This window comes from Bos mutus, chromosome 15, assembly GCF_027580195.1.
Source record: "Bos mutus isolate GX-2022 chromosome 15, NWIPB_WYAK_1.1, whole genome shotgun sequence".
NCBI classification, from domain to species: domain Eukaryota; kingdom Metazoa; phylum Chordata; class Mammalia; order Artiodactyla; family Bovidae; genus Bos; species Bos mutus.
In genome coordinates this window covers 2,894,822-2,921,301 of record NC_091631.1, presented here as the reverse complement: position 1 = coordinate 2,921,301, position 26,480 = coordinate 2,894,822, and the positions used below count along the sequence as shown (strand labels likewise).

General features: G+C 50.2%; 1 protein-coding gene across 2 annotated transcripts; it reads left to right on the top strand.

Annotated features, from left to right (window-relative positions):
• Window positions 1–214: 214 nt before the first annotated feature.
• On the top strand, window positions 215–26,480 carry SERPING1 (serpin family G member 1). 2 transcript variants are annotated; one of them, XM_070383304.1, is made up of 10 exons: window positions 215–392; window positions 10,953–11,126; window positions 11,994–12,151; window positions 13,810–13,887; window positions 14,894–15,311; window positions 17,488–17,622; window positions 19,645–19,848; window positions 20,031–20,170; window positions 24,877–25,078; window positions 26,023–26,480. In XM_070383304.1, exons 4-10 carry the CDS (start codon window positions 13,834–13,836, stop codon window positions 26,274–26,276), a joined length of 1,407 nt encoding a protein of 468 aa, XP_070239405.1. In that variant the 5' UTR covers window positions 215–392; window positions 10,953–11,126; window positions 11,994–12,151; window positions 13,810–13,833; the 3' UTR covers window positions 26,277–26,480. The 2 variants fall into 2 exon arrangements, with proteins under 2 accessions (XP_070239405.1, XP_005891202.1); XM_005891140.3 differs by lacking the exons at window positions 215–392; window positions 10,953–11,126; window positions 11,994–12,151 and adding an exon at window positions 13,250–13,379.

Below are 26,480 nucleotides of genomic sequence, written 5' to 3'. Positions count from 1 at the left end.
ATAGAGATTACGCCTTGGCCTTGAATTGTTACAGCTCCTGGCGCAGCCGTTTCTCTGGAATTTGGGGGAGGGCATGCTCTCCCCGCTCCACCCCTACCTCCGTGTAACGTCTTTGCGTCTCCCTCTCTTAGCCGTATCAGTTCTTCCAAGGAGGCAGCGGGTGTCACCAGCCTCCCAGTAGCAGCTGCCAAAAGCGCCTCCTGGGGTGTGAGCAGGAGGAAGTAACCGCTAGACGCCATCGTGGGCCGCTTTCCTCTCGTCCTTGATGGCCAGTGTCCAGCCACCTTGCTCATCCATGCCTCCTGGGGTGTGAGCAGGAGGAAGTAACCGCTAGACGCCCTCGTGGCCAGTGTCCAGCCACCTCGCTCATCCAGTCATTCAGGGAATATCTGGTGAGTTTCTTTTGTGTACCAGCGTGTGAAAGGAAATCACGTGGACCAGGAATGGAATCAGAGCTTCTCCAAGGTGGGAGAGAGGTCTGATTCTGAACCGTGAGAATGTACCCCATTAGCCCCCAGCCGCAACAGAAGTTAGCAGCTGGCACCAGTGCGCCACTGGCGTGCTTCTTTAACGCCCACTCTTCCTGTTTATGAGTGGTTGTCTTCCTTCAACTCACATGAGGATGGGGAGGGATCAGAAAGATGGAATCCCCTGGTCAATGGGAAAAAAAGTGCACAATGTGAGAGTTGTGAGTTAAGCTTTTTAACTTGCTTTTATTTATTTATTTATTTGGTTGTATCAGATGGCATGGGGATGCTCTAGTCATGGCTTAATTGCCCCAGGGCATGTGGGGTCTTAGTCCCCAACCAGGGATTGAACCTGGGTCCCCTGCATCGCAAGGAGAATTCAAGGAGAATTCTTAAGTCACGGGAGACCACCAGGGAAATCCCAAGAGTTCAGTTTTATTCTGGAAAAAATGAGGACTGTAGCCTGAAAGATGGAATTTCATAGAGAAACTGCTCTGAAGAGGTAGGTGTTGACTGAAAAAAAAAAAAAAAAAGAAAACCACAGCCTAAAAGTTGAGAGTTGTGTTTTATTCAGCAGACATTCTGAGGACTTCAAGCCCAGAGACAAGACTCTCAGATCACTCTGAGGGACTGCTTCAAAGAGGCAAGGGGGAGATAGGAAGGGTATACAGGAGTTTTTGTGACAAAGACCAGATAGTTGGGACATCAAAAGGTTATTGTTAATGAAAGAAAACGAGATATCTCAAATTAATTTAGTGCTTTTCTATGTATGAAAGAAAGTGAAAGTGAAGTCGCTCAGTCGTGTCTGACTCTTTGCGACCCCATGGACTGTAGTCCACCAGGCTCCTCCATCCATGGGATTTCCTAGGCAAGAGTACAGGATTGGGTTGCTACTTCCTTCTCCAGGGGATCTTCCCAACCCAGGGACTGAACCCAGGTCTCCCGCGTTGTAGGCAGACGCTTTACCATCTGAGCCTCCAGGGAAGCCCTTTCTGTGTTTGGGAAGATGCAAAACCTGGGCCCGTAGAAATCACTCCTTTGACACGCACCCCGGCTACCTGGGGCCAGTGCCCTGCGTTTTCCCCCTGAGCCTCCTCAGGGTGCACCATCGGGGTGTGTGGGGGGTGCTTGCAAAGGCAGGCCTGCCGTTTCCACCCTGAGCGCCTCAGGGCTCACCGTTCGGTGGCTCTGATGATGGTTTCACGGCTGCCACATCCTTTGTTTCCTGATATTTTTAACTCACAGCGGGAAAGCCAGTAATCTCCGTGATTTTGGCGAAGGGGATATTGCCGTCAAGCACACACTTTGGCAAAGGCTTGCTGCTGGCCACGAAGAGCAGAAGTCCCCTCCTTTTTTTTTTCTTTTGTTAGTTGGAGTAGAATGGCTTTACCGCGTGGTGTTAGTGAGTCAGCCCTGTGTGTACACTGCCCCTCGCTCTTGAGCCCCCTACCCCGCCCCACCCTTCTGGGTGATCACGGGCGAGCTGAGCGCCTGGGCTCCGGGTGATCACGGGCCGAGCTGAGCGCCCGTGCTGCGCGGCAGCTCCCCGCTAGGCCTCTGTTTAGCACACAGTGGTGTCTGTATCAATGCTGCTCTGGCAGTTCGTCCCCTCCTCTCCTTCCCCGCTGTGTCCACACGTCCACCCTCTACATCTGCCTCTCTGTTCCTGCCCTGCAAACGGGTTCATCAGCACCATTTTCCTAGATTTCCTATATATGTGTTAATATACAATATGTGTTTTTCTCTTTCTGACTTACTTCACTGGGTATGTCAGACTCTAGGTTCATCCTCATCACTACAGATGACCCAGTTTCACTTCTTTTTATGGCTGAGTAATATTCCATTACATATATGTGCCACCAGACGCCACCTTTGATGATTTCAGTGCTTTTCTGAATAGGAGGAGATGCAGGAATAACTGGGCTCATAAAATCTTCTCCTGAGAACATGAAACTATCTGAAGCCCTGTTCTGCCAGTTCTTCCCAGAGCACAGAGTGCCTTGTTCCTGACCTCCTCCCTGAACCCCTTTCGGGGGCGCTGAAGGCCAGTGGCTCCAGGGGCTGTGCCTCCATCCTTGTGGAGGCCGGTGCTCGGCGAGTTTGTAGTTGGCATGCTCTCACTGGGTGGGGAACGTTTCCATGAGACTCAGTGACCCAGCTCCTCTCCCAGACACACACACCAGGCTGTCCCTGATGGTTACACATGATCACTTGAGATTCTCAGCAGCTCATCAAGTTCCCACGAGCAGTCCCCACGCTCAGGACCTCTGCCTTTTCACTCAGGAAAGGTACGTCCAGTACAGTAGAAACCAGCACAACATTGTAAACCAGTTTTCCTCCAATTAACAAATAAATTAAAAAAATAACTCTCCTTCGTGATACACATAGTGAAAAACCAAAGGCCACTGTGGTAGAGAATAACAGTGAAGGTGCTCAGAAAGGCCCCTCGAGGAGAAGCATTCAAAGGCTCAAACGGAGGACTTCCCTGGTGGCCCAGGGGCTAAGTCTCTGTGCTCCCAATGCAGGATGCCTGTGTTCGAGCCCCTCCCAGGAAACTAGATCCCACCTGCTGCAACTAGGATCCGGCATGCCGCAACTAAGACCCAGTGCAGCCAAATCAATAGATAAAATATTTAAAAGAATAATTATAAAGGCTCAGATCCAAAGGATGAAGCAGCCGCGCGGAAAGTGAAGGCAAAGTCCTGTCCCAGGAACAGAAAGGACAGAGGCAGCAAGAGTGTCCATATTCTAGAAGGCGGGGACTTGATGGGATAGGGGAGCTGAGAAATACCAGGGGAGACTGGACAGGAAGGCAGAAGTCAGCTGGGCCCAGCCTCGCAGGCTAGACAGGCTGAGATCTTATTATGAGTGCGGAAAGAAAGTCGTTGGTGTGACTTTCCGTCAGAATGGTCTTCCGTGGAAGATCATCTGCTCTTGTTTACAATTCTGGCTGCCAAATGCAGAATGCACGGAAGAGGCAGCGCTGAGGCACGGAAGCCAGTTAGGGAGCTGTTCAGTGCTCCGGTGACGAAGGACTGTGGGGGGACTGGGGTCATCCCCAGACGAGACAGGTGAGTGGATTCGGGATACGTTCTGGAGATGTTACTGAAAGGCCTGCTGATGGACTGGATGGGGGCAAAGCTCCAGACCCCCTGGGTGAGAGCTTAGTCAGTCTCCTACCACCTTCCAGCCCCATACAGAGAGCCGGAGGTGGAGGTCAAGGGTTCAAGTTAGGACAGAAAAATTTAAAAAATATTTATTTTCTTATTTGGCTGCACCGGACCTTGGCTGAGGCATGCAGGCTCTTTAGTTATGGCATGCAGGGTCAAACTTGGAACATTTGCACTGGGTGTGCAGAGTCTCATATATATATATGGTGTGGGTGTATGTGTGTGTTCTGGATGTTTGACAGACAAGGGGAGAGAGAGAGAGAAAGAGAGAAGTTTATTTTGAGGAACTGATTCACATGATTCTGAGGCTTGGTGAGTCCTAAACCTGATCAGGTAGGCTGGCAGGCTGGACTCAGGGAAGACTCGTTGGTAGAGTCCACAGGCTGTCTGCTGGCAGAGTTTCTTCTTGTTTAGGGGTGGGCAGTCTTTGTTCAATTAAGACCATCAGCTGATTGGATGAGGCCCATCCACATTATAAGGGGTGATCTATTTTACTCAAAGTCCACTGATTTAAATATTAATATCTTATGAAAAAAAATGCTCCAGAGAAATATCCAAACTTCCAGCATAATGTTCGACCAAATACTGGGCACGATGGCCCAGTCCATTTGATTCATAAAGTTCACCATCCCAAGGTCTAACACAACAGTTTGATAAATTGCTATGAGAGTTTAAATCGCAAACTGACTTTGGAAGTGGTAGAGAAAAAATGAAGGTGCTTACACCTTTTGACTCAGAAATGACCATCCTGGGTACAGACCCTAGAGAAACTGGCCGCATGCACAGGTATATTCGTAGCTGCCTCGTACAGAGCTGGAAACAAGTGCCCATCTGTACCAGAGCACACGACACTGTGGGTGTGTTCACACAACAGAACTCTACAGGACAACGGAGATGAACGAACCATAGCTCCACGCCACGGTACGGACAAATCATAAAAGCACACTGCTCGCGAGAAAACGCAGATGCTTACGAATACACACGCAATTTCATTTATATAAGTTTCTGAAATGGGCAAAACTAACGCTGTTGTCTAAGAGTGGTGACATAGGAGGCAAGTATATAAAGAAAAGTAAGCAAGTGATGACTGCAACATTCCAACCGTGGCCTCCTGTAGGGAAACGGACTTGGGATTAAGAGGCGAGCAGAGGGTGCTTATAGCTTGACAATAATAACCTAGTTTTTGAGCAGGGTGGTGGTTACGTGGATGTGAACTTTATAATATTTGTTAAACTGTACATTTATCTTGTGTAATTTTCTCTATGAATCACTGTAGTTTCTTAATGTTACAAACACAAAGACACCGGGCGGCCATTGCAGATTTCTTTTGGGTTATGTGTCTCATCATAAAATGAAATTAGGGGCTTCCTTGATGATCCAGTGGTAAAGACTCCATGCCTCCAGTGCAAGGGATGTGGGTTCGATCCCTGGCTGGGGAACGAAGGTCCCACAGGCCGGGAGATGAGACCAAAATATAAAAGTAAATAAAATTAAAAGTCTAGATGGGCTTGCAAGGATGCTTGACTCAAGAACAAACCCCTTTTGATGCAAAACCCCATTCATGAGCGCCCAATTTATGACCACACTAATGGGAAACAAAAATGATGGCTTTTTCTGGAACTTACGGGAAGGTAGTCATCAGCACTCAAAAGCTATCTTTTCAAATACGTTTTAAGTATTTGTCACCTGTCTTACCCAATCCTCAAAATGACCCTGTAGGGGAGATAGTACAACCTCCATATCAATCAGATTCTGAAACTGTGACTCCTCAGAGAGGTTAACACCCCCCACTTCCCCAAGACAGTCAATAAGTAGAAAAGTAAGGACTTCCCCTGTGGTCCAGTGGCTAAGACTCCGAGCTCCCAATGCAGGGGGCAGGGGTTCAACCCCTGATCAGGGAACCAGGTCCCACATTCGAATTCAGAGTTCACACGCCGCAACTAAAAATCCTGTGTGCCACTGCTAAGACCCAGCACAGTCAAATAAATATATAATGTTTTTTAAATAATAATTTTTTAAAGTAGAAAAACAGGATTTGAATCCGAGTCAGGGTGACTCAAAGATACATGTGCTTTCCCTTCTGCCCTGTGACTGACTACAGGGCCCCGGGCCGGGGGGGAATGTGTAGCCCCTCTTCTGTCTGAAAAACTCCCATTTGTAGCAGGTAAATATTTGTATGATGAGATGCTTGCAAGGTTTGTAGGGCAAAGGTAATTACATGTTAGAGGGTGGAGCGGAGAAGAGTCCTCAGCAGGGCTAGCAATTACGGGGGCTTTGCGTCCACTTCCAGCTGCACCAGGATATTGGCTCCCTGCCCACCTTGTCAGGCGGGGATGGATAAGGGCTGGGCAGGCGGGCTGGCCCCCCGGGGCTGGGGCAGGCACTGTCATCCCCGGGGGCGGCAGTCAGGAGCAGTGGGTCAAAAGAAGAAATCCCAGTCCGGGAGGAACCAGATTCAGAACTGAGTGAACTGTCCAGACCTGGGTTTTCTACCCAAAAAGGTGACAGCAGAGAGTTGGAACCAAAGGTTAGAGGCATAAATGTAGCAGAGAAGCCAGGCAAGCTGCTGAGTAAGGAGAGTAAAAGCAGGCAGGCCAGAGGGAGCCTCCTGGAAGCACAGTACAGGGAGGCGCCTGGCTGGTGTTCAGTCGCCAGGTCATGACTCACCCCTTTTGACCCCATGGACCGCAGCACGCCAGGCTCCTCTGTCCTTCACCATCTCCCCGAGTCTGCTCACACTCACGTCCACTGAGTCGGTGACGCCATCCAACCGTCTCGTCCTGTGCTGCTCCCAGCACCTGTTGCCTTTCATCTCTCCCAGCATCAGGGTCTCTTCTAATGACTCGGCTCTTCGCATCAGGAGGCCACAATACTGGAGCTTCAGCTTCAGCATCAGTCCTTCCAATGAATATTCAGGACTGATCTCTTAGGATGGACTGGTTGGATCTCCTTGCAGTCCAAGGGACTCTCAAGAGGCTTCTCCAACACCACAGTTCAAAAGCATCAATTCTTCAGCGCTCAGCTTTCTTCACAGTCCAACTCTCACATCCATACATGACCACAGGAAAAACCATAGCCTTGACTAGACGAACCTTTGTTGGCAAAGTAATGTCTCTGCTTTTGAATATGCAATCTAGGTTGGTCATAACTTTCCTTCCAAGGAGTAAGTGTCTTTTAATTTCATGGCTGCAGTCACCGTCTGCAGTGATTTTGGAGCCCAGAAAAATAAAGTCTGACACTGTTTCCACTGTTTCCCCATCTATTTCCCATGAAGTGATGGGACCAGATGCCATGATCTTCGTTTTCTGTATGTTGAGCTTTAAGTCAACTTTTTCATTCTCCTCTTTCACTTTCAACAGGAGGCTTTTTAGTTCCTCTTCACTTTCTGCCATAAGGGTGGTGTCATCTGCATATCTGAGGTCATTGATATTTGCCCCGGCAATCTTGATTCCAGCTTGTGCTTCTTCCAGCCCAGTGTTTCTCATGATGTACTCTACACATAAGTTAAATAAGCAGGGTGACAATATACAGCTTTGACGTACCCCTTTTCCTATTTGGAACCAGTCTGTTGATCCATGTCCAGTTCTAACTGTTGTTTCCTGACCTGCATACAGATTTCTCAAGAGGCAGGTCAGGTGGTCTGGTATTCCCATCTCTTTCAGAATTTTCCACAGTTTATTGTGATCCACACAGTCAAAGGCTTTGGCATAGTCAATAAAGCAGAAATAGATGTTTTTCTGGAACCCTCTTGCTTTTTCCATGATCCAGCAGATGTTGGCAATTTGATCTCTGGTTCCTCTGCCTTTTCTAAAACCAGCTTGAACATCAGGAAGTTCACGGTTCATGTATTGCTGAAGCCTGGCTTAGAGAATTTTGAGCATTACTTTACTAGCATGTGAGATGAGTGCAATTGTGCAGTAGTTTGAGCATTCTTTGGCATTGCCTTTCTTTAGGATTGGAATGAAAACTGACCTTTTCCAGTCCTGTGGCCATTGCTGAGTTTTCTAAATTTGTTGGCATATTGGGTGCAGCACTTTCATAGCATCATCTTTCAGGATTTGAGATAGCCCAACTGGAATTCCATCACCTCCACTAGCTTTGTTCGTAGTGATGCTTTCTAAGGCCCACTTGACTTCACATTCCAGGATATCTGGCTCTAGGTCAGTGATCACACCATCGTGATTATCTGGGTCGTGAAGCTCTTTTTTGCACAGTTCTTCTGTGTATTCTTGCCACCTCTTCTTAATATCTTCTGCTTCTGTTAGGTCCATACCATTTCTGTCCTTTATTGAGCCCATCTTTGCATGAAATGTTCCCTTGGTATCTCTGATTTTCTTGAAGAGATCTCTAGTCTTTCCCATTCTGTTGTTTTCCTCTATTTCTTTGCATTGATTGCTGAGGAAGGCTTTCTTATCTCTCCTTGCTATCCTTTGGAACTCTGCATTCAGATGGGAATATCTTTCCTTTTCTCCTTTGCTTTTCGCTTCTCTTCTTTTCACAGCAATCTGTAAGGCCTCCCCAGACAGCCATTTGGCCTTTTTGCATTTCTTTTCCATGGGGATGGTCTTGATCCCTGCCTCCTGGACAATGTCACGAACCTCCGTCCATGGCTGGTGATACATGCATGAAAAGGAACACAGGCAGCCGTGAGGAGAATGAGGCACAGCGGCATGGAACGACATGGAACAATGTCTGTGACACTCAGATGAGACAAGAAATTATGGAAGAGTAATAATTATGTGTGTAAGAGGCAGATGTAACTTCACAATTAGAGAGTCTCTAAGAATACACTTGAAACTGTTACCCGAAGCTGTATCTGGAATAACTTTTCATTTTATAAATGTCTGGATTGTTTGAAAATTTTTACAAAGTACACATGTGATGTTGTAGTGGTAATTTTGAAAGAATAGTATAAAATTTCCTTGAAAGTGAAAGTGTTACTTGCTCAGTCGTCTCAGACTCTCTGCAACCCATGAACTGTAGCCTGCCAGGACAGAGAATTCTTCTGTCGTGGAATTCTCCAGGCAAGAATACTGGAGTGGGTAGCCATTGCCTTCTCCAGGGGATCTTTCCAACCCAGGAATTGAATCTGGGTCTCCTGCACTGTAGGTGGATTCTTTACCGTCTGAGCCACCAGGGAAGCCCATAAAATTTCCTTAGAAAGAAGTAAATGAGCCCATTTAGAATACTCATCGGGAGTCATAATACATTTTTGTTCCAATCAGAAAAGCTTTATTTTCCTTGACCTTCTAGGGTCTTCAAATAGGTTGTGAGTCAGGGTTTGGTGTGTGCTTCTCAGTAACTATTCGGACCTAACCCACGTCTTTGTCTTTCATTGCCAACCATGTCCTACCAGTTGACCGATGGAAGATGAAAATAGAGGGTTTTGTTTTATTTTATTGTGATAACAACATGAGATCTAGTCTCCTAATTTTTTAATGTACATTGGTGTGGGCTGTAAGGACAGTGTTGTACAGCAGGTCTCTAGCTTGTTTACCTCTTTTTTTGGCTGGGGCTTCTGGGATTTTAGTTCCCTGACAAAGGATTGTCCCTGCAACCTCAGCAGTGAAAGCATGGAGTTCCACTGACTGGACCGCCAGGGAATTCCCAAGGGCTATTCTTCTTACTTAACTGAAGTTTTATGCCTAGGGATCAATAATTCTCCATTCCCATCTCCCACCCAACTCTGGTAACTACCATTCCAGTCTCTGATGTTATGGATTTGACTACTCGAGGCATCGCGCGTGAGTGGAATCAGGCAATACCTGTCTATGTCTGGCTTCTGTCACTCAGCATCGTGTCCTCCAGGCCCACTCCTGTTGTCTCGTGTTATAGAATGTCCTTCCTTTTCACGGCTGAATATTCCTGCACTATATGTACACGTCACACGACGTGGGGCAGGAAACAGCCCACAGGGGGCAGCTTGGTGAGAAGATGTAAAGGGGTATCGGCTGCTGACCCTCACCCGGCCATCAGCCACGGCGGCCAACCCTGGCCTGCGCCGAGAAGACTGCAGGAAACCAGAGACAGGCTCAGCCAGCGCTCCACCCGTCCTCACTAAGCACCACCCCCCACACAAGGGGGAGCCAGGGTAGGGGCCGGGCTGCCCCGGTGCCACTGTGGATGTTTCTCCTGGCCCTTCCCCTCCAGGAAAAAAAAAAAAAACGAGTTAAAAAAGGAAAGCTAAGACACAGCCCTCAGAATGGCAGAAACATGATTCCCACACAAATATGCAGCAAGACCATTAATGAGACAACCATCAGATTGACAGAGCAGGTTCAAAGAACAATGCAAGAAGCTGGTGTGTGTGTGTGTGTGTGTGCACGCGTGCGCATGTGGTCGATTAGGCGGTGTGTTGCTGCACATACATAAGAGAGATGATTAGCTAAAAATCATACACGTCCTAGGTAAAGCTGTGCATCTGGTCTACCTGGCAGGGCTACTACAGAAGAGATGGTTCCACCTCACTCGCCTCTCTGGCAGACAGAAAAGATTTGCATCTTATCCTTTTTTGGCAGGTCAACATCTGACATTACAGACCCTGGGCCCTGATCCATAGTGAATAAGAAATGAGGGACTTCCTTGGTGGTCCAGGGATTAAGATTCTGGGTTCCCGATGCAGGGGACCCGGGTTCAATCCCTGATCAGGGAACTAGATCCCACAGGCTCAATTAAGACCTGGTGCAACCAGATAAATAAATTAAAAAAAAAAGAAACAAAATTTTATTCTCCTTGAATGGTGTTCCTCAGCTAGGATTCCGAAGAGAGGACTGAGACCTAATGCCCAAGACACTCTTTGTGCATAATCACAACCTCTCTGCGTCTGTAGTGATACTCGTGTGGCTTCTGTGAGTGAAACGAGGAAATAATCTTCCGAATGATTCTCTGTGTTCTGGGAGTCTGGTGACCCTGAGTCTTCTGCCCAAATCCTGGCTTTTGGGTAATTCTTCTTCTGAGGAGAAACCGCGGGCATGCAGGTTGTCAGAAAGCTTCACCCATAGCAGTTGGTACCTGAGGGTGGACCAGAGATGGGAAAAAAAAGATAAAACGCTTTACAGAAAGAGCTTCAGTGCGAACTTGAATTTATCCAACACCAGGAACCCCACAGGGAGGAGAAGCCGTGCACACACATGGAGGGGAAAGGGCCTCCTGTGAGCTTATCCATCCTCACCCATTGGAAGGGAAGGTTCTCATGACAGAGAAACCCTGGACTTGCTGAGCCACAGAAGCCCGAGAATACTAGAGTGAGTAGCTGTTCCCTTCTCCAGCGGATCTTCCCAACCCAGGGATTGAACCCAGGTCTCCCGCATTGCAGGTGGATGCTTTACCAGCTGAGCCACGAGGGAAGCACAAGAATACTGGAGTGGATAGCCTATGCCTTCTCCAGCGGATCTTTCAGACCCGGGAATCAAACCAGGATCTCCTGCATTGCAGGTGGATTCTTTACCAACTGAGCTACCAGGGAAGCCATCCGATTGCCCACACTAAGGTAAACACCCTGCTTAAGTCAACCTCAGGCCATTCACAGTGGTAAAGGGCTTCAGCTTGGTTCCCAGTTTCATCGGGCAAGATAGTAGCCACAAAGCAGAGACACCGTTTAAACGTCCAGAAGAGATGCTTTGGCAAAGAGCTGGGACGTCCGGAGGAGCTTGGGAAGACCTCTGCGCCGGTCCTTGTCCGCCCTGAGACCCTGGTGCTCGGAGCTCCACGGTCCTGCCGCCGGACACAGGGTGTTCACTCTGCTGCCAGCCTCAGACGCGCTCATGTCCTGTGCCGGGAATCCACAGGGGTTAGCGCCGCGTCTGGAGCTCAGACAGACGTGGTCCACACCCTGGCTCTGTCACTAGCCGTGTGATGTCAGGTGAATCAAATAATTTTCTGTTGAGTCTCGTTTTTTTTAATTAATTAATTGATTTTTGGTAGCTCTGGGTCTTCGTTGCTGTGCTCAGGCTTTCTCGAGTTGCGGCGAGCGGGGACTACCCTTCATTGTGGTGCACGGGTTTCTCACTGCGGTGGCTTTTCTGGCTCTGGGGCACAGGCTCTGGGCACATGGACTTCCGTACCTGCAGCATGGGGGCGGGGCCGCGGGGGGCAGGCCTCAGCAACTGTGGCACACAGGCCTAGCTGGAGGCACGTGGACTCTTCCCAGACTAGGGATCGAACCTGGGTCCCCTGCATTGGCAGGCAGATTCTTATCTACTACGCCACCCGGGAAGTCAGAGTCTCATTTTTTAAAATTCGTTTCAGATGGAATTAATGTTAGCACCCATGTCGTAGATGTCATGAGCATTAATGAAAGGATGAAGGACGTGGCTTTCCACCAGCATCTTTTTGTTCAGCTGTCTCCTATGTTCAGGTTGGCGCAGCTCAAGCCCGGGGGACAGAGGAGTATCACTGCCTGTACAGCTGTTGGCGGCCACGGCTTGATGTAAAGGGACTTCCCTCCCACCCCCGACTTGGGAGGTTCCCCTGTGGCCCCAAGGAATGAGGACCTGAGAAGCCGGTACCGTCTTTGTGAGTCTTTCCCACGGATGCCCCCAGCAGCCCATAAGTGTTCTCTTGCCCCTGTTCCTGGTCGACCCATTGGAACAGCAGCTCTGGTACTAGCAGCCAACTTTCCAGAATGTGCCAAACAGGACAGGCCTGGCAGTGACCCGACCACAGGCCATCAGAGCTGTATCAGGCCACCAGAGACCACCGTGTTTTGCAGAGGTAGGGTTGCCAGATTTAGCAAATAAGATGCAGAATGTCTAGTTAAATCTGAATTTCAGATAAACGTCCACAAAAAAAAATTTTTTTTTAATGTAAGTAGGTCCTAATATTGCATGGGACATATTTTCAAAGAAACTTTTCTTTGTTTATCTGAAATTCAAATCTAATTGAGCTTCTTCCTGTATTTTACCTGGGAACCCTGGGAGGGAAGCTAGGTATGGAGAGGGAAAGCAACTTGCTCGGTTCACACACAAGCCAGGTCTCACAGTGGGGTCCATCGGCCCCCAGTCTCCAGCCTCCCACCCCTCGACACAGATACCCAGCTTTCTGGGTTGTTTTTTTTTTCTTTCTGGTTTTGGTTTTGGTTTTTCCAGTTTTCTGTTTTTCACTTAAGGTGAATGCTTGCTGGACTGGGTGTCCCAGATTCCTTGCGTATTACAGATAGGTAGAACCACGGACTCCAGGTAGCCAAGAAAAGAAGGGGAAACAGCCACGGAGGAGAGCAGGGGTGAAATCAGGACCTCAGGAGGTCCAGTCCAGGCTTTATCTTCAGGAGAAGGCTCACCAAGTGAGCCAGAGGCTCTTAGCTATTACATCAAATGGGCACCGCTGGGCCTCTTTCCAGGGCGTTCCTTTAGGGATCCAGTCCAAAGAGCAGTTCCAGGAAGGCAGCTTGCTGGTAAGCTGCAGGTCTGGGACATTTGGGGTCTGGGATGGCTCCATCACCGCCAGGTGCAGAGGGAGCAGGACGCCGGCTGTGCCCAGCTGAGATCTGCACCCCAGCTTCCCCAGCCCGGATCTCCAGGGGCTTTGAGCTGAAATTCCAGGAGGGGGCTGGACCAAGTGGTCCGGCCCAGCCTGATTTACGGGAAACCACACCAGCCCTCTATCCGCCTTAATTTGTAACTGGGCAGTGTCCTGGGCCAACCAATAGCTACGACCGAACCCCCACCCATCGCAGCCTCCCTAACCCTGGGGGACTAGCCGCTGAGTCGGCCGAGGCAGCGCAGCCATCGGAACTTAGGAGCAGGTTTGTGCTGGCGGATGGGGGTTTGGGGAGGAAGGCGGTCTCCCGTCCTCACTTCCCTCCCTCCCGCAGGCCCCCCTGTCTCTGCGGTCTCTGGGCGTCGCCGGTGCCCCTTCCCTCCCCTCCCCTCCCCCGGCCCCCTCCGACCGCCCCCCTCCCCGCCCGGCCTCATTGTTGAGCTGCAGCGGGACCCTCTAGATGGAGCAGGTGGACCAGCCCCGGGCCTGGGAGGGGGCTGGGACGAGGGGCCAGCCGAGCCGGGAAAGGGACGCGGTCTGGGAACAACAAAACAGGGGGAGGCGCCGGGAGGAGGCGCCCGGGCGGGAGGCGGGAGCGGGCGTTGAATGGGGGCGGGCTCCGTGGGGGTGGGCGTGCGGGGGGGCCCCCAGACCCCAGGCTCCGAGCTGGCACCCGAAGCGGGCTGACCCTGCAGGTCCGGGCTGAAGTCGCCTCCCAGATGGCCTCCAGGCTGACCCCGCTGACCCTCCTGCTGCTGCTGCTGCTGGCTGGGGTGAGTGACCCCTGCGCGGGCCAGGCGGGAGCAGGGCTGAGGTTAACCCTTCTGGCTCCGGGGAATTCGAGAGCTCCTCCTGAGATCGACACCAGGGGTCCTCCCACCAGAGTTGAGTACACAGCTTGGAAAGAGCAAGGACTCAGACCCACCTAGGGTCTAATCCTGCCTGGCCCGCCACCCCGTACCCGCTGTGGTGGCCCGGAGCCTGGTACTTAGGCGAGCTGACCAGCCCTGCTGCACAAGGTGGAGAATAAAGCAGAAAGGCGAAGGAGATGGACAGCATTTTGAAACTAAAAAGCAAGAGCTCCTCGTGGAAACCTGAGCTGCGTGGTGAGGGTGGGAAGGCTGCCCCCAGTGGTGCCGGAGGTCAGGGGTAAGGGATGAGCCAGGGAGAAAGGGGGGTGTTTGCCTTGGCTTGTGCATTCAGTGGGTGTGTGCGGAAGTTGACTTTAGCATTGCCCTTTGAGATGGATCAGATAATATGGTGGTGATCAAGGCATCTGGAAGCAGAGACCCAAGTCTGACCCCTAGTTTTTCCTCCAGCTTCTCTTAAGACCCTGTGCTAGTTGCTGAATTTGTCTCAGTTATTGGCTTCTTTTATCAGTTAAATGGGATAATGCGGGCTTTCTCTGAAGCAATCCATGGTGAGGCTCCAGGGCAGGCCCCTGTCCTACCAAGCTTTGCCAGGAACAATTCTCTGGTATCCCACCTTTGATGCTCTGGCAGCTCAGTGGTAAAGAATCCACCTGCCAATGCAGGAGACGTGGGTTCAATCCCTGGGTTGGGAAGATCCCCTGGAGCAGGAAATGGCAACCCACTCCAGTGTTCTTGCCTGGGAAATCCCACGGACAGAGGAGCCTGGTGGGCTACAGTCCATGGGGTCGCAAAGAGTCGGACAGACTTAGCAACCAAGCAACCCATCCCACCTTCTCTTTGAGTGTTTGTGTTTAAAGGGGACTGTGCCTCATAATGAAAGAAAGAAAGAAAGTCTCTTGAACCACAGGACAGAGTCACCTCAGATATGATCGTCGGCCCAGGGAACTTACAAGAAGGGGAAAGTGAAGGAGACAGCCAGAAAGGAGGTATTCTCGATGGTGAGTCCATTCAAGGCAACGAGGACTCTCCCACCTTGCCGATAACTAACCTGACCGTCGTGCCAGCCACTGTCACCAAGCCCTTCAGCCAGCCTGCCACTGAACCGGTCCAATCAACCATCCAGCCCACTGCTGAGCCCTTCTGCCCGGCGCCCGTCACCTCCTGCTCTGACTCGGAGATCCGCTCAGCAGAGGCGGTGCTGGGGGAGGCTTTGACAGACTTCTCCCTGAGGCTCTACCAGGACTTCTCAGTGTTGAAGAAGAGGGAGACCAACTTCATCTTTTCCCCCTTCAGCATTGCCAGCCTCCTCACCCAAATCCTGCTTGGTAAGAACCCGAGTTCTCTCCAGCTCCTGTGTTTGACGTTCCCTTGAGGCAGGGTCCCTGATAGCTCAGTTGATAAAGAATCCGTCTGCAATGCAGAAGACCCAGGTTTGATTCCTGGGTCGGGATGATCCGCTGAACAAGCGATAGGCTACCCACTCCAGTGTTCTTGGGCTCCCCTGGTGGCTCAGCTGGTAAAGAATCCACCTGTAATGTGGGAGACCTGGGTTCAATCCCTGGGTTGGGACGATACCCTGGAGAAAGGAAAGTCTACCCACTCCAGTATTCTGGCCTGGAGAATTCCACGGACTGTATAGTCCATGGGGTCACAAAGAGTCAGACATGACTGAGTGACTTTCACTTTCACTCACTGAGGCAGGGTAGGTATCTGGATATAGATACAGCTATGCCAAAGGAAGGAAGCTGTGAAAATGGGCTACGTTGGGGGTGGGAATCTTTTTATTCTGGAACTTACATTTATTCTTTCATTTAACAATCATTTAATAGGCACTACTTATAATAAAGGGCTTCCCAGGTGGCTCAGTGGTAAAGAATCTGCCCGCCATTGCAGGAGACATGGGTTCAATCCCCGGGTCAGGAAGATCCCCTGGAGGAGGAAATGGCAACCCACTCCAGTATTCTTGCCTGGAGAGTTCCATGGACAGAGGAGCCTGGCAGGCTACAGTCCACGGGGTCTCAAAGAGTCAGACACGTCTTAGTGACTGAGCAGCAGCAGCAGCAGCATGGCTTATAAAATCCTATGACCTGTGCAAGAACATGTAAATAAGGTTGCAGCCCATCCATCATGGTTCAGGGTAAGACCATAAGGAAACGACAAGAGAGGGACATAGAGTAGAACCATAACAATGCTGCTTTTCAGCTATGTGAGCTTGGGTGGATCACTTAACTTCTCTGAGCCTGAGTCCTCTGTGTAAAATGGAAATGGTTGTGAAAGTGAAAAGTGAAAGTGAAGTTGCTCAGTCGTGTCTGACTCTTTGCGACCCCATGGATTGTAGTCTACCAGGCTCCTCAGTCCCTGGAATTTTCCAGGCAAGAGTACTGGAATGGGGTGCCGTTTCCTTCTCCAGGGGATCTTTCCAACTCAGGGATCGTCTCCCGCATGGCAGGCAGACGCTTTACCATCTGAGCCACCCTTAAAAAAAGAAAAATTAGCCAGATAGCCCAGTGCCTAATGTGGCAGGAGGTCAAAAAAGTGTTAATCCCTCCACTTCCCTGAAAGACCACTGTCAAGTCCCCTGGGGTAATTTACCTTAGAAATGGCACAAAAAAGTGCTCCAGGCAATGGAAACAGCTGTTGCTCCAAAGGGGAATTCCAGGAAGGCTACTGCAGCCAATACAGTGAGGAACAGGGGAACCTTTCTACTAGAGTCCCAGAATCCTAACGTCCCTGGCCTGTATCCGATAGATGCCAGCAGCACCCCACACCTCCAGGTGTGACACCCAGAATGTCTCCACATGTGGCCAAGTGTCCCCTGGGATGCACATTTCGTTTGATTGGTTTCAGTTAATTTTGTTATTGCCCCTCCCCCAAAACTGGCTTGAATTTTTTCTCCACCCTCTAGTTATGAACTCCATGATCTTAAAATGAGTAGATTACTTCCTCTCTTAAACCTCAGTTTTCTCATCTGCATAATGGGGATAGTAACTGTCCATACATAAAAGGGTTACAGTGAAGATTCAAAGAGATACTATGGGAGAAGCACCTACGATGCCTGGAACAAAGTGAGTGCTTGCTGAATTCTATTACTACACAGAAGGTGTGGACAATCAGTATTTAATGATGAACAAGGGAAAGGGAATTGGGCATCTTTTATGAGTCTCTGCTCTCTCTTCTTAATGACGAGCTAGTGTCCCTGGTTACAGGCTGAACCTTTGTAAACCCGAACCGACTAAATAAGAGGTCGTGTGGGACAGGTGGTGACTGGACCAGGCTTTGGGTGACAAGTGGTATTAAAATTAGGTAGGAAAATGCAGGAAGGGAATATTTAGTCCTAGAAAATTCTGGATTGTTCATAATTCCCCCACCCTTCTCTTTCTGACATGTGTTGTCTTTGAAACCATTTCTGGCTCTGATGATACGGGGTTAACCCCCCCGCCCCACCATTGCAGCCTGGTCTCCTAACCCTGGCCCCCCTCCGCTCTCTGCTCTTGGCTGCAGGGGCTGGAGGAGAAACCAGGGTCAGCCTGGAGCGCCTCCTCTCTTACCCCCAGAACTTCAGCTGTGTCCACCACGCCCTGAGGGCCTTCATGTCCGAAGGTTTCACCTCGTTCTCTCAGATCTTCCACAGCTCAGGTGAGTGTTAGGGGGAAGGACAGCAGGGGCTGAGCTGGGCCCTCAGGATTTGAGTGGGTGCCTAGCACTGGGGACGGAGGAGGAAATGACAGCCCACTCCAGGATCCTTGCCTGGAGAATCCCATGGGCAGAGGAGCCTGGCGGGCTACAGTCCGTGGGGTTGCAAGAGCAGGACATGACTGAGCGACTAAACCATCCATCTGTAGCACTGGGGAAAGAGAGGACAGAGGGAATGTTAGAACCAGAAGCCGGCGGGGGGTGGGGTGAGGGTGGGGGTGGGTGGGGAGGCATGCAGAGCAGGGCGGGGCCTGAGAAACACCAGGTGGCTCCTGGGTGCCAGATAGGTGCCCAGGTGAGATCGTGGGCAAGTCATTTGCAGTCATCAATTTCATCAAAGTAAGAACAGTCCTCTGCATTCAGGAGCAGGGAGGGCTGGAGGGCTGGAGGGCTCTAGGCGTGAAATAGACCAAACCATGTCAGTCTGGGGATGCCCGGGTGGCCCAGTGCTGAAGACTCTGGCCTTTCACTGGCCGAGTTCAGGTTTGAGCCTTGTTGGGGAACTAAGATCCCGCCAGCTGTGAGGCCAAAAAACAGAGAAAGTGTGTGAACCAGGGTCAGGGGGTCTTGGGCCTCCTGTTCTTTGTGTGTTTGTTACATGAATTTGTTGCCATTTACGCATGTTGCATTATTAGGTAAGGTGATCAGAGCAGTCAGTGGTAAAGAATCCGCCTGCCAATGCAGGAGACATGGGTTCGATCCATGGGTCAGAAAGATCCCCCTGGAGGAGGAAAGGGCAACCCACCCTGGGATTCTTGCCCGGAAAATTCCACGGACAGAGGAGCCTGGCGGGCTACAGTCCATGGGGTTGCAAACGATAACAACAACATCAGAGCAATAAGCTTCCAAAATGATCTAATGCAGTTCGTTCAGATTTTGTTCCCCAGAGCCGAGGTTCCTGCAGAACTGCTGCAGGTGGGAGTGGGAGTGAGGGAGGCTGAGGGGAGGGGGCTGGGTGGGGGAGGGGATGGGGGTGGGGGGTGGGGCAGCACTTTCTGTGAGACGGGATGGAGCCAGGTGGGCTCTGAACTCCCACCCAGCCTCAACCAGAGCCCTTTAGTGTTGTGGGCTTCAGACATGACTACATTTGAAACCTCAGTTCTCCTGAGCTTAAAAATTACAGGTTTAGTGTGATCCACTTTTAAACTGGGAAAAAAATTGTCTTTTTTTTTAACTATAAAAGCAATACTCATTCATTGTTAAAAAAAAAAAAAAAAAACACTGAGAAAATATCGGAATTCCCTGGCCATCCACTTGTTAGAACTCCACACTTCCACTGCAGGCAGCACAGGTTCAATCCCTGGTCCGGGAACTAAGAGCCTGTGTGCTGCTCTGCGAGGCCAAAAAGAATAAACGAGAAAATATAGGAAAGAAAAAAGAAGGAAATAAAGAAAACTCATCTAAAAAAAAAATTAAAAAACTTCTTTTCAAGATGGGAAAATTATGACTCAGAGGGGTTCAAGAAACTTCGCCTTTTTTACTCATTTGCTATAAATCGAATTTATCCTCTGTCTTGCTAGGTTGGCAGAAAACACAGCTGCAGTCAATATTTAGTATTTAGTTCAGGAAAATTTTTTGTTTCAAACACTTTTTTTCTCTAGTAGGCCTGGGTTTTGGAGAGCAAAACCCAGGAAGTCCTGTTACAACCTTCCACTGAGACTAGAAAGCAGTCTGAATGAAGGGAAGAAAAGAAGAAAAATACGGGCAAATGCAAGCTAAGATCTCAAAGAGCTGCCTTGCTGAGCCACGGCCGCCCAGCAGTAGAGGCCTGGGACAGGGCCTCCTGCTCTCAGCTCAGGGTCTGGGCTACGGAGCGTCTGTCAGAGGAGGGGCTGCAGCCCTGCTCCACGTCGCGTTCATGGGGTAGAAGCCAGCTCCCTCTGCAGGGCTACTCCTGGAAGGGGAGAGGATGTCCCGAATCTCGAGCCTGCGTCTCTCACCCGACCCTCCTCCCCATCCCTGCAGACCTGACCATCAAGGACACCTTCGCCGAGGCCTCTCAGAGGCTCTATGGCAGCAGCCCGAGACCCCTGGGAAATGACAGCACAGCCAGCTTGGAGCTTATCAATGACTGGGTGGCCAAGAAGACCAACCTCAGGATCAGGCGGCTGCTGGACAGCCTGCCTGAGGACACCCGCCTCATCCTCCTCAACGCTGTCGCCCTGAGCGGTAAGGGGGAGTCTCCCTATCCTGAGATCTTCCTTCCCTTCCTGGTTTGAAACCCACTCAACCCCAGGCTCCACCCCTGGATCCCCGGTACCTGCCCCACCCCGTGCCCACAGAGCATTTAACTCCCTTTCCTCCGGTCCCCACCCGCCTTAGAGTCACCCTCCGCCTGCTCTTCCCTCTAGCCAAGTGGAAGATAGCCTTTGATAAAGGCAGAACAAGCACAAAGCCCTTTCACCTCAAATCCTCTGCCATCAAAGTGCCCATGATGAACAGCAAGAAGTACCCTGTGGCCTCTTTCACAGACCGGACTCTGAGCGCCCGGGTGAGTTCTTGGCCCCCCCCCCCGTCTCAGAGCCTCTCGCGCGTCCTGACTTCCTTTCTGGGGGCGCACCCTTCCACTGAGAACCCGTCTTCTGTCCTGCTTCCATCTCTGCTTCCACCCTATCTTTTCTCCTTCTCCCCCTCTCCAGCCTGGGCCAAGGGAGGCATTATATATTTGAGGTTGGAAAGCAAGATTCTAGTTTCCTCCTGCGTCTCTACTGCGTCAAATGGCAAAACGTGAGTCGTGTTCCTGTTCTGTGTCTTGGTTTCTCTTCCCAGTCAACCCACCAGTAGACCCTGCTTGCTTAGGAACTCCTGTGTGTGTCCCGGTGTACGCATGCATCTGTGTACGTATGTGTGCACATGTCTGGGTATATCCATGTGTTCATGTATGTAGTAAATGCATGCGTGTGCATGTGTTAAATGGCTTAAGTTCCTTGGCAGAAATTGAACAGTATGATTTCAGTGAATGAAGAGGGAAGGAAGAGAGACCAGATGTTTTCTTGGTTTTCTTCCTTATGTTGTTATTTCTTTCTTTCTTAAACTTTTTATTTTGTCTTGGTGTACAGCCAGTTAGGGCTTCCCAGATGGTAGAAGAATCTACCCAGGTAGATTCCCAGGTAAAGAATCTGCCTACCAATCCTGGAGATGCAGGAGATGTGGGTTTGATCCCTGGGTCGGGAAGATCCCCTGGAAAAGAAAATGGCAACCCACTCCAGTGTTCTTGCCTGGAAAATTCCATAGACATAGGAGCCTGGTGGGCCACAGTCCATGAGGTCACAAAGAGCCGGACAGGACTGAGCACACACGCACACACGCACACATGCACACACTCATAGCCGGTTAACAAACAATGCTGTGATAGTTTCAGGCGAACAGTGAAGGGACTCAGCCCTACGTGTGCGTGGACCCTCTCCCCCAAACCCCTCCCTTCCAGGCTGCCACGTAACACTGAACAGAGTTCCTTGTGCTGCACAGCAGGTCGCTGTTGGTTTCCCACTTTAAATATAGCGCCGTGTACATGAGTGACCAGATATTTCTGCCTTGTTAGGGTAGCAGGGCACAGACCTATGAGACAGGGAACAGCAGGAGATGCCCAGTGATGCGGGGTCAGGCTGAGAAAGACAGGACCTGTTCTGGAACATGCCAGGGCTGTTTCCACCCTGGAAGCTTTCCTACCCTTTCCCTCTGCTGGACCCTCTGCAGGCAGATTGTCACATACCTTGTTCCTCTGGCTCATCTGGTGTCAGCTAAAAGGTCAGCTAGGTGGAGGAGACCTCCCCCTGCTTAAAGTCGCCTCCTCCTCACCCTGTCTTATTCCTAATAATGTTTTGTTACTAATATATCCATGGACTGTATTGTCTTTGTGTTGTTCAGTTGCTAAGTCGTGCCCAGCTCTTTGTGACCCTATTGACTTCAGCACGCCAAGCTTCCCTGTCCTTCACTGTCTCCCAGAGTTTGCTCGAACTCGTGTCCATTGAGTTGGTGATGCCATCGAACCATCTCATCTTCTGTCACCCCCTTCTCCTTCTGCCCTCAATCTTCCCCAGCAGTCTGCCCTTTGCATCAGGTGGCCAAAGTATTGGAGCTTCAGCTTTAGCATCAGTCCTCCCAATCAATATTCAGGGTTGATTTCCTTTAGGATGGACTGGTTGGATCTCCTTGCTGTCAGAAGGACTCTCAGGAGTCTTCCCCAGCACCACAGTTCAAAAGCAGGGTTCTTACCACTATCTGAATTACGTTGTCTATTTGCCTATTTAATTGCAGTCTTGTCTATCTCTCTGAGATTTTGTGATCAGAGACTTTCTCTCTCTTTTCCCTACAATATCTGAGGGCCGAGAGCAATGCCACATATAATAAGTGCTCATTATGTTTGCTGAATAAATGAATGTTCAATGGAAGATGCTAAAGGGAGCAACTCACTCAGAATGAGTGGCTAGGAAGATGTCACAGAAGTGGCTACTTTTGACCACTCTTAACCACCCATGCCCTTCTCCACCTCTCCATCCATCCATCCCTACCCAATGGCTTTCAGTATTGCCAACTGTTTAACAGAACCAGAATACGTGTGCAAGGCAGAAAGCGTGAGGATGCTGGGCAGGCTTGGGCCATCACTCTAACTCACAGTATTTGCGGGGAGAGTATCAGGGTGAGGGATTTTTAATGACAAAGGAGGAGGGTTTTTATGCAACCCCCCTCCCACTCTTTGGGTTTGGCCAGGTGACTTAGCCGGTAAAGAATCCACCTGCAAGGCAGGAGGCCTGGGTTTGATCCCTTGATTGGGAAGATGCCCTGGAGAAGGAAATGGCAGCCCACTCCAGTGTTCTTGCCTGGAGAATCCCATGGACAGAGGAGCCTGGCGGGCTACAGTCCACGCGGTCGCAAACAGTCGGAGACGACTGAGCGACTAACGCTTTCACTTTCACTCTCCCCACTCTTTACAGTTCCATGGGTTTTAAACAAATACTTTATTTGATATGGGCGTCCCTGTGGCTCAGCTGGTAAAGAATCCACCTGCAATACGGGAGACGTGGGTTCGATCCCTGGGTTGGGAAGATCTCCTGGAGAAGGGAATAGCTACCCACTCCAGTATTCTGGCCTGGAGAATCCCATGAACTGTATAGAGTCCATGGAGAAGAGTATAGAGTCTTGGAGAAGACTCTTGAGAGTCCCTTGGACTGCAAAGAGATCAAACCAGTTAATCCTAAAGGAAGTCAGTCCTGAATATTCATTGGAAGGACTGATGCTGAAACTGAACCGCCAATTCTTTGGCCACCTGATGTGAAGAACTGACTCACTGGAAAAGACCTTGATGCTGGGAAAGAGTGAAGGCGGGAGGAGAAGGGGACGACAGAGGATGAGATGGTTGGATGGTATCACAGACTCAATGGACATGAGTTTGAGCAAGCTCCAGGAGTTGGTGATGGATATGGAGGCCTAGTGTGCTGCAGTCCGTGGGGTCACAAAGAGTTGGATATGACTGAGTTGACTTTCACTTCACTTCACTTATTTGATGTGGTCACATTATAAATTCAAAATCAAAGTTTTACTTAAGCTTTTAAATTTTTAGCTGAAGTTGCTACATTATTAATCATAATTTTTATAAAACACTTTCATTTGTTCTTTAATTAAACCACATTGACCAGATTAAACTCCTTTAAGCCATTGTTTCATTTACAAATATGGTTAATTAATCTTCCCCTAAGCATTATGAGCTTATGTATATACTTTATAAATATACTTCGTACGTTTGGCATACTTGATTTTCTTTTTTAACATGTTAAATACTTGACTGGACAGAATCACACCCCTGTTTGTCCATATCTTGTGGCACCTGAAGCCCACTTGTGAAAATTAAATCTGAAGAGTAAATCAACTTTCAATCAACATCTCAACTTTATTCTCAAACCGAATGCACCTATCCTACCCCTCTTTGTCCAAAAGCATGAAGCTAGCATGTCTGACTCTTAAAAATTATACACGCTATTTTAAATAACAAACACAGATTACTCTGAACTTATCACCCAGCGTTCATACTATAGAATTGCTTTATTCTGTCATTCCCATACTTCGTTCTAAATTTTCCTGGGATTTAAGGAGTATTTCCCCAACGAAGGGGGTTAGATTTACCAACTCAAGTACGCTAGGGTTACTAGCTGGAAATTTCAAGGCCAGAGCGTGGTGATTTTGGTCAGAGAGGCGAGGCCCATACCAGGATGTGGAGGGCGCAGCGTCCGGCCAGCACCCCGTGCAGCCCCTCTGCCGACAGCCCCCCCGTGATACAGCAGTGTGCAACCTGCTTCTTCTGGGCCAGTTTTTCAAATTCCAACAACTGACTGGTTTCAGTTAACGTCTTCATCGCCCAGTTGAGTTCTGCATTCTAGATTATTCTTGTCCGTCTCTCAGCCTCGACCTTAATGCCATTTCAGTGATAGTCTCTTCTGTCCTCTCCGTCTGGGGTTCCCTTCTTGGCACTACTGACACTTTGGGTCAGTGATTCTTCGTATAAGGCGCTGTCCCCGGCCCTGCAGGACTTAGAAGCGACCCTGACTTCTACCCCCTAGACGCCAGTAGCACTCTGAGCGCCCGTTTCTGCCAGCTCCGAGCGTTACCAAATGTCACTGGGGGCAAATCATCCCGAGTTGAGAACGCTCGTGTATTGCACTTGTGGCTCCTGTACTTCTCTCCGACTTTTGTCTGGCCGCCAGTTGTAAGTCTTTCTACTGGCAAACTGCAAAGGTAGGCTGGGATCAGCTTGTATACCATGTTGAATGCCAGACCAGGAGGTTTATACCTACCCTCACAGGCAGGGAAAAGCCATCCAAAGTCTTTGAAAGGACAGACCTGATGACTCTGATGGTACATCATGTGCTTTCTGCACTTTATGCACAACATATGTGAAAGGAACTGGGCTCAGAGGTCCCACTGCTTGCCTGGATCGCACAGCTCATCAGTGGCAGAGTATGGGTGTGACCTTCAGCCCGTGAAATCAGAAACTCTAGCTCATTTCTCTGCGTCTCACCAGCACAGGGCCAGACCAGCGCTGTTTGCCTACCTGGCCACCCCATCTTGTGGCAAAGCCTGCGAGCCTAGTTCTGGCTCCTTCCTGAAACAGTACAGACTGGAGACCAGCCTCGGGTCCCGGAAGGTAGGGGCCAGGAGACAGCAGGGCAGGAAGACTGATAAGGTGCGTCTCTTCCTCTCCAGGTGGGCCGCCTGCAGCTGTCTCACAACCTCAGCTTTGTGATCCTGGTGCCCCAGACCGTGAAACACCATCTCCAAGACCTGGAGCAGGCTCTCAGCACCGCCGTCTTCAAAGCTGTCATAAAGAAGCTGGAGATGACCAAGTTCCATCCCACTCACCTGACGATGCCTCGCATCAAAGTGCAGAGCAGTCAGGACATGCTGGGTGAGTCCTGGCAGCCCCGGATTGATCCTAGGCCCCCAGAGGGGAAGAGGTTGTGTGTGGGGATGGGCCTTAAAATGTGGTCAACACTGTCTTGAGTATTTTTCACATCCATCGTCTCAGGTTGGGCTTCCCAAGTGGCTCAGTGGTAAGGAATCTGCCTGCCAATGCAGGAGATGCAGGAGACCCGGGTTCGATCCCTGGGTCAGGAAGATCCCCTGGAGGAAGAAATGGCAACCTACTCCAGGATTCTTGCCTGGAGAATCCCATGGGCAGAGGAGCCTGGCGGGCTACAGTCCATGGGGTCACACAGAGTCGGATGACTGAGCAACTGAAGACAAATGCGTGCCATACATATCCCTTCGTTTTCTTTTATCAAACTTTGGTCTCCTAATAGATGATCTCATTTCCTGATCTCGTTTCACGCCCTGGTACGTGATGTCATTTGAGAACGAACGTCCTCCTTCTGATTCGTCACCTCGTTTCCAAGATCCTTGTTGATGAGGAAGCCGAGGCATCACTTGTCAGGGTTTTGGGGGGCTTGTGGCCAGGCCTCTGACCACTTGAGAGGAAGTGGTGACTGGAGTGAAGATGGGCCCACGGATTAAGGAGCCCACGAACGGGACTGGAAGGCACACTGTAGTGTGATTACAATTCGATAACCAAGGAAGAGGAGGAGAAAGAGAGGGTTGGAACTTGGGATCAGCCCAGGAAATCAGGACCCATGTCTCCAACTGCTGAGGTTTCCGTGCTGGTCTTTTTTGGTTTTGTTTCTTAACGTAATATTTTAATTTTAAAAGTACTTTAAATGACTATTTTTTACATTTCACTTTTTATAGTTTTTAGAGGTTGCTTTCCGTTCACAGCGTCTGCCGAACGCGGGCTGCGTCCCCGTGTTGACAGTCGTGCAGGCCTCTGACGCGTTGTTTCCCCCGTCTGCGCCCTAGATTACTTTGACTTCATCTACGACGTCAACCTGTGCGGGCTGACGGAGGACCCGGACGTGCAGGTGTCGGGGATCCGTCACCAGGCCACCCTGGAGCTGACGGAGAGCGGGGTGGAGGCGACTGCGGCCTCAGTCGTCTCCGTGGCCCGAAACTTGCTGCTCTTCGAAGTGCAGCAGCCCTTCCTCTTCCTGCTCTGGGACCAGCAGCACAAGTTCCCGGTCTTCATGGGTCGGGTGTACGACCCCAAGGGCTGAGCCCGCCCTGGGGCCTCAGCTCACCTAGCTGCAGCCCACTCTGCACTTGCCCCTCCCCACCTCCCACCTCAGGCCTGCCTCCACCCGAAGGGCTCCCCTGGGGTCCTTCCCTCCTCCCTTACCGTGACCCCTCCAAAGCACTTTTTGCCACCTTCTCTGGTACAGATACAGCGGACTTCACAAATAAAACCTGGCAAACCGTGA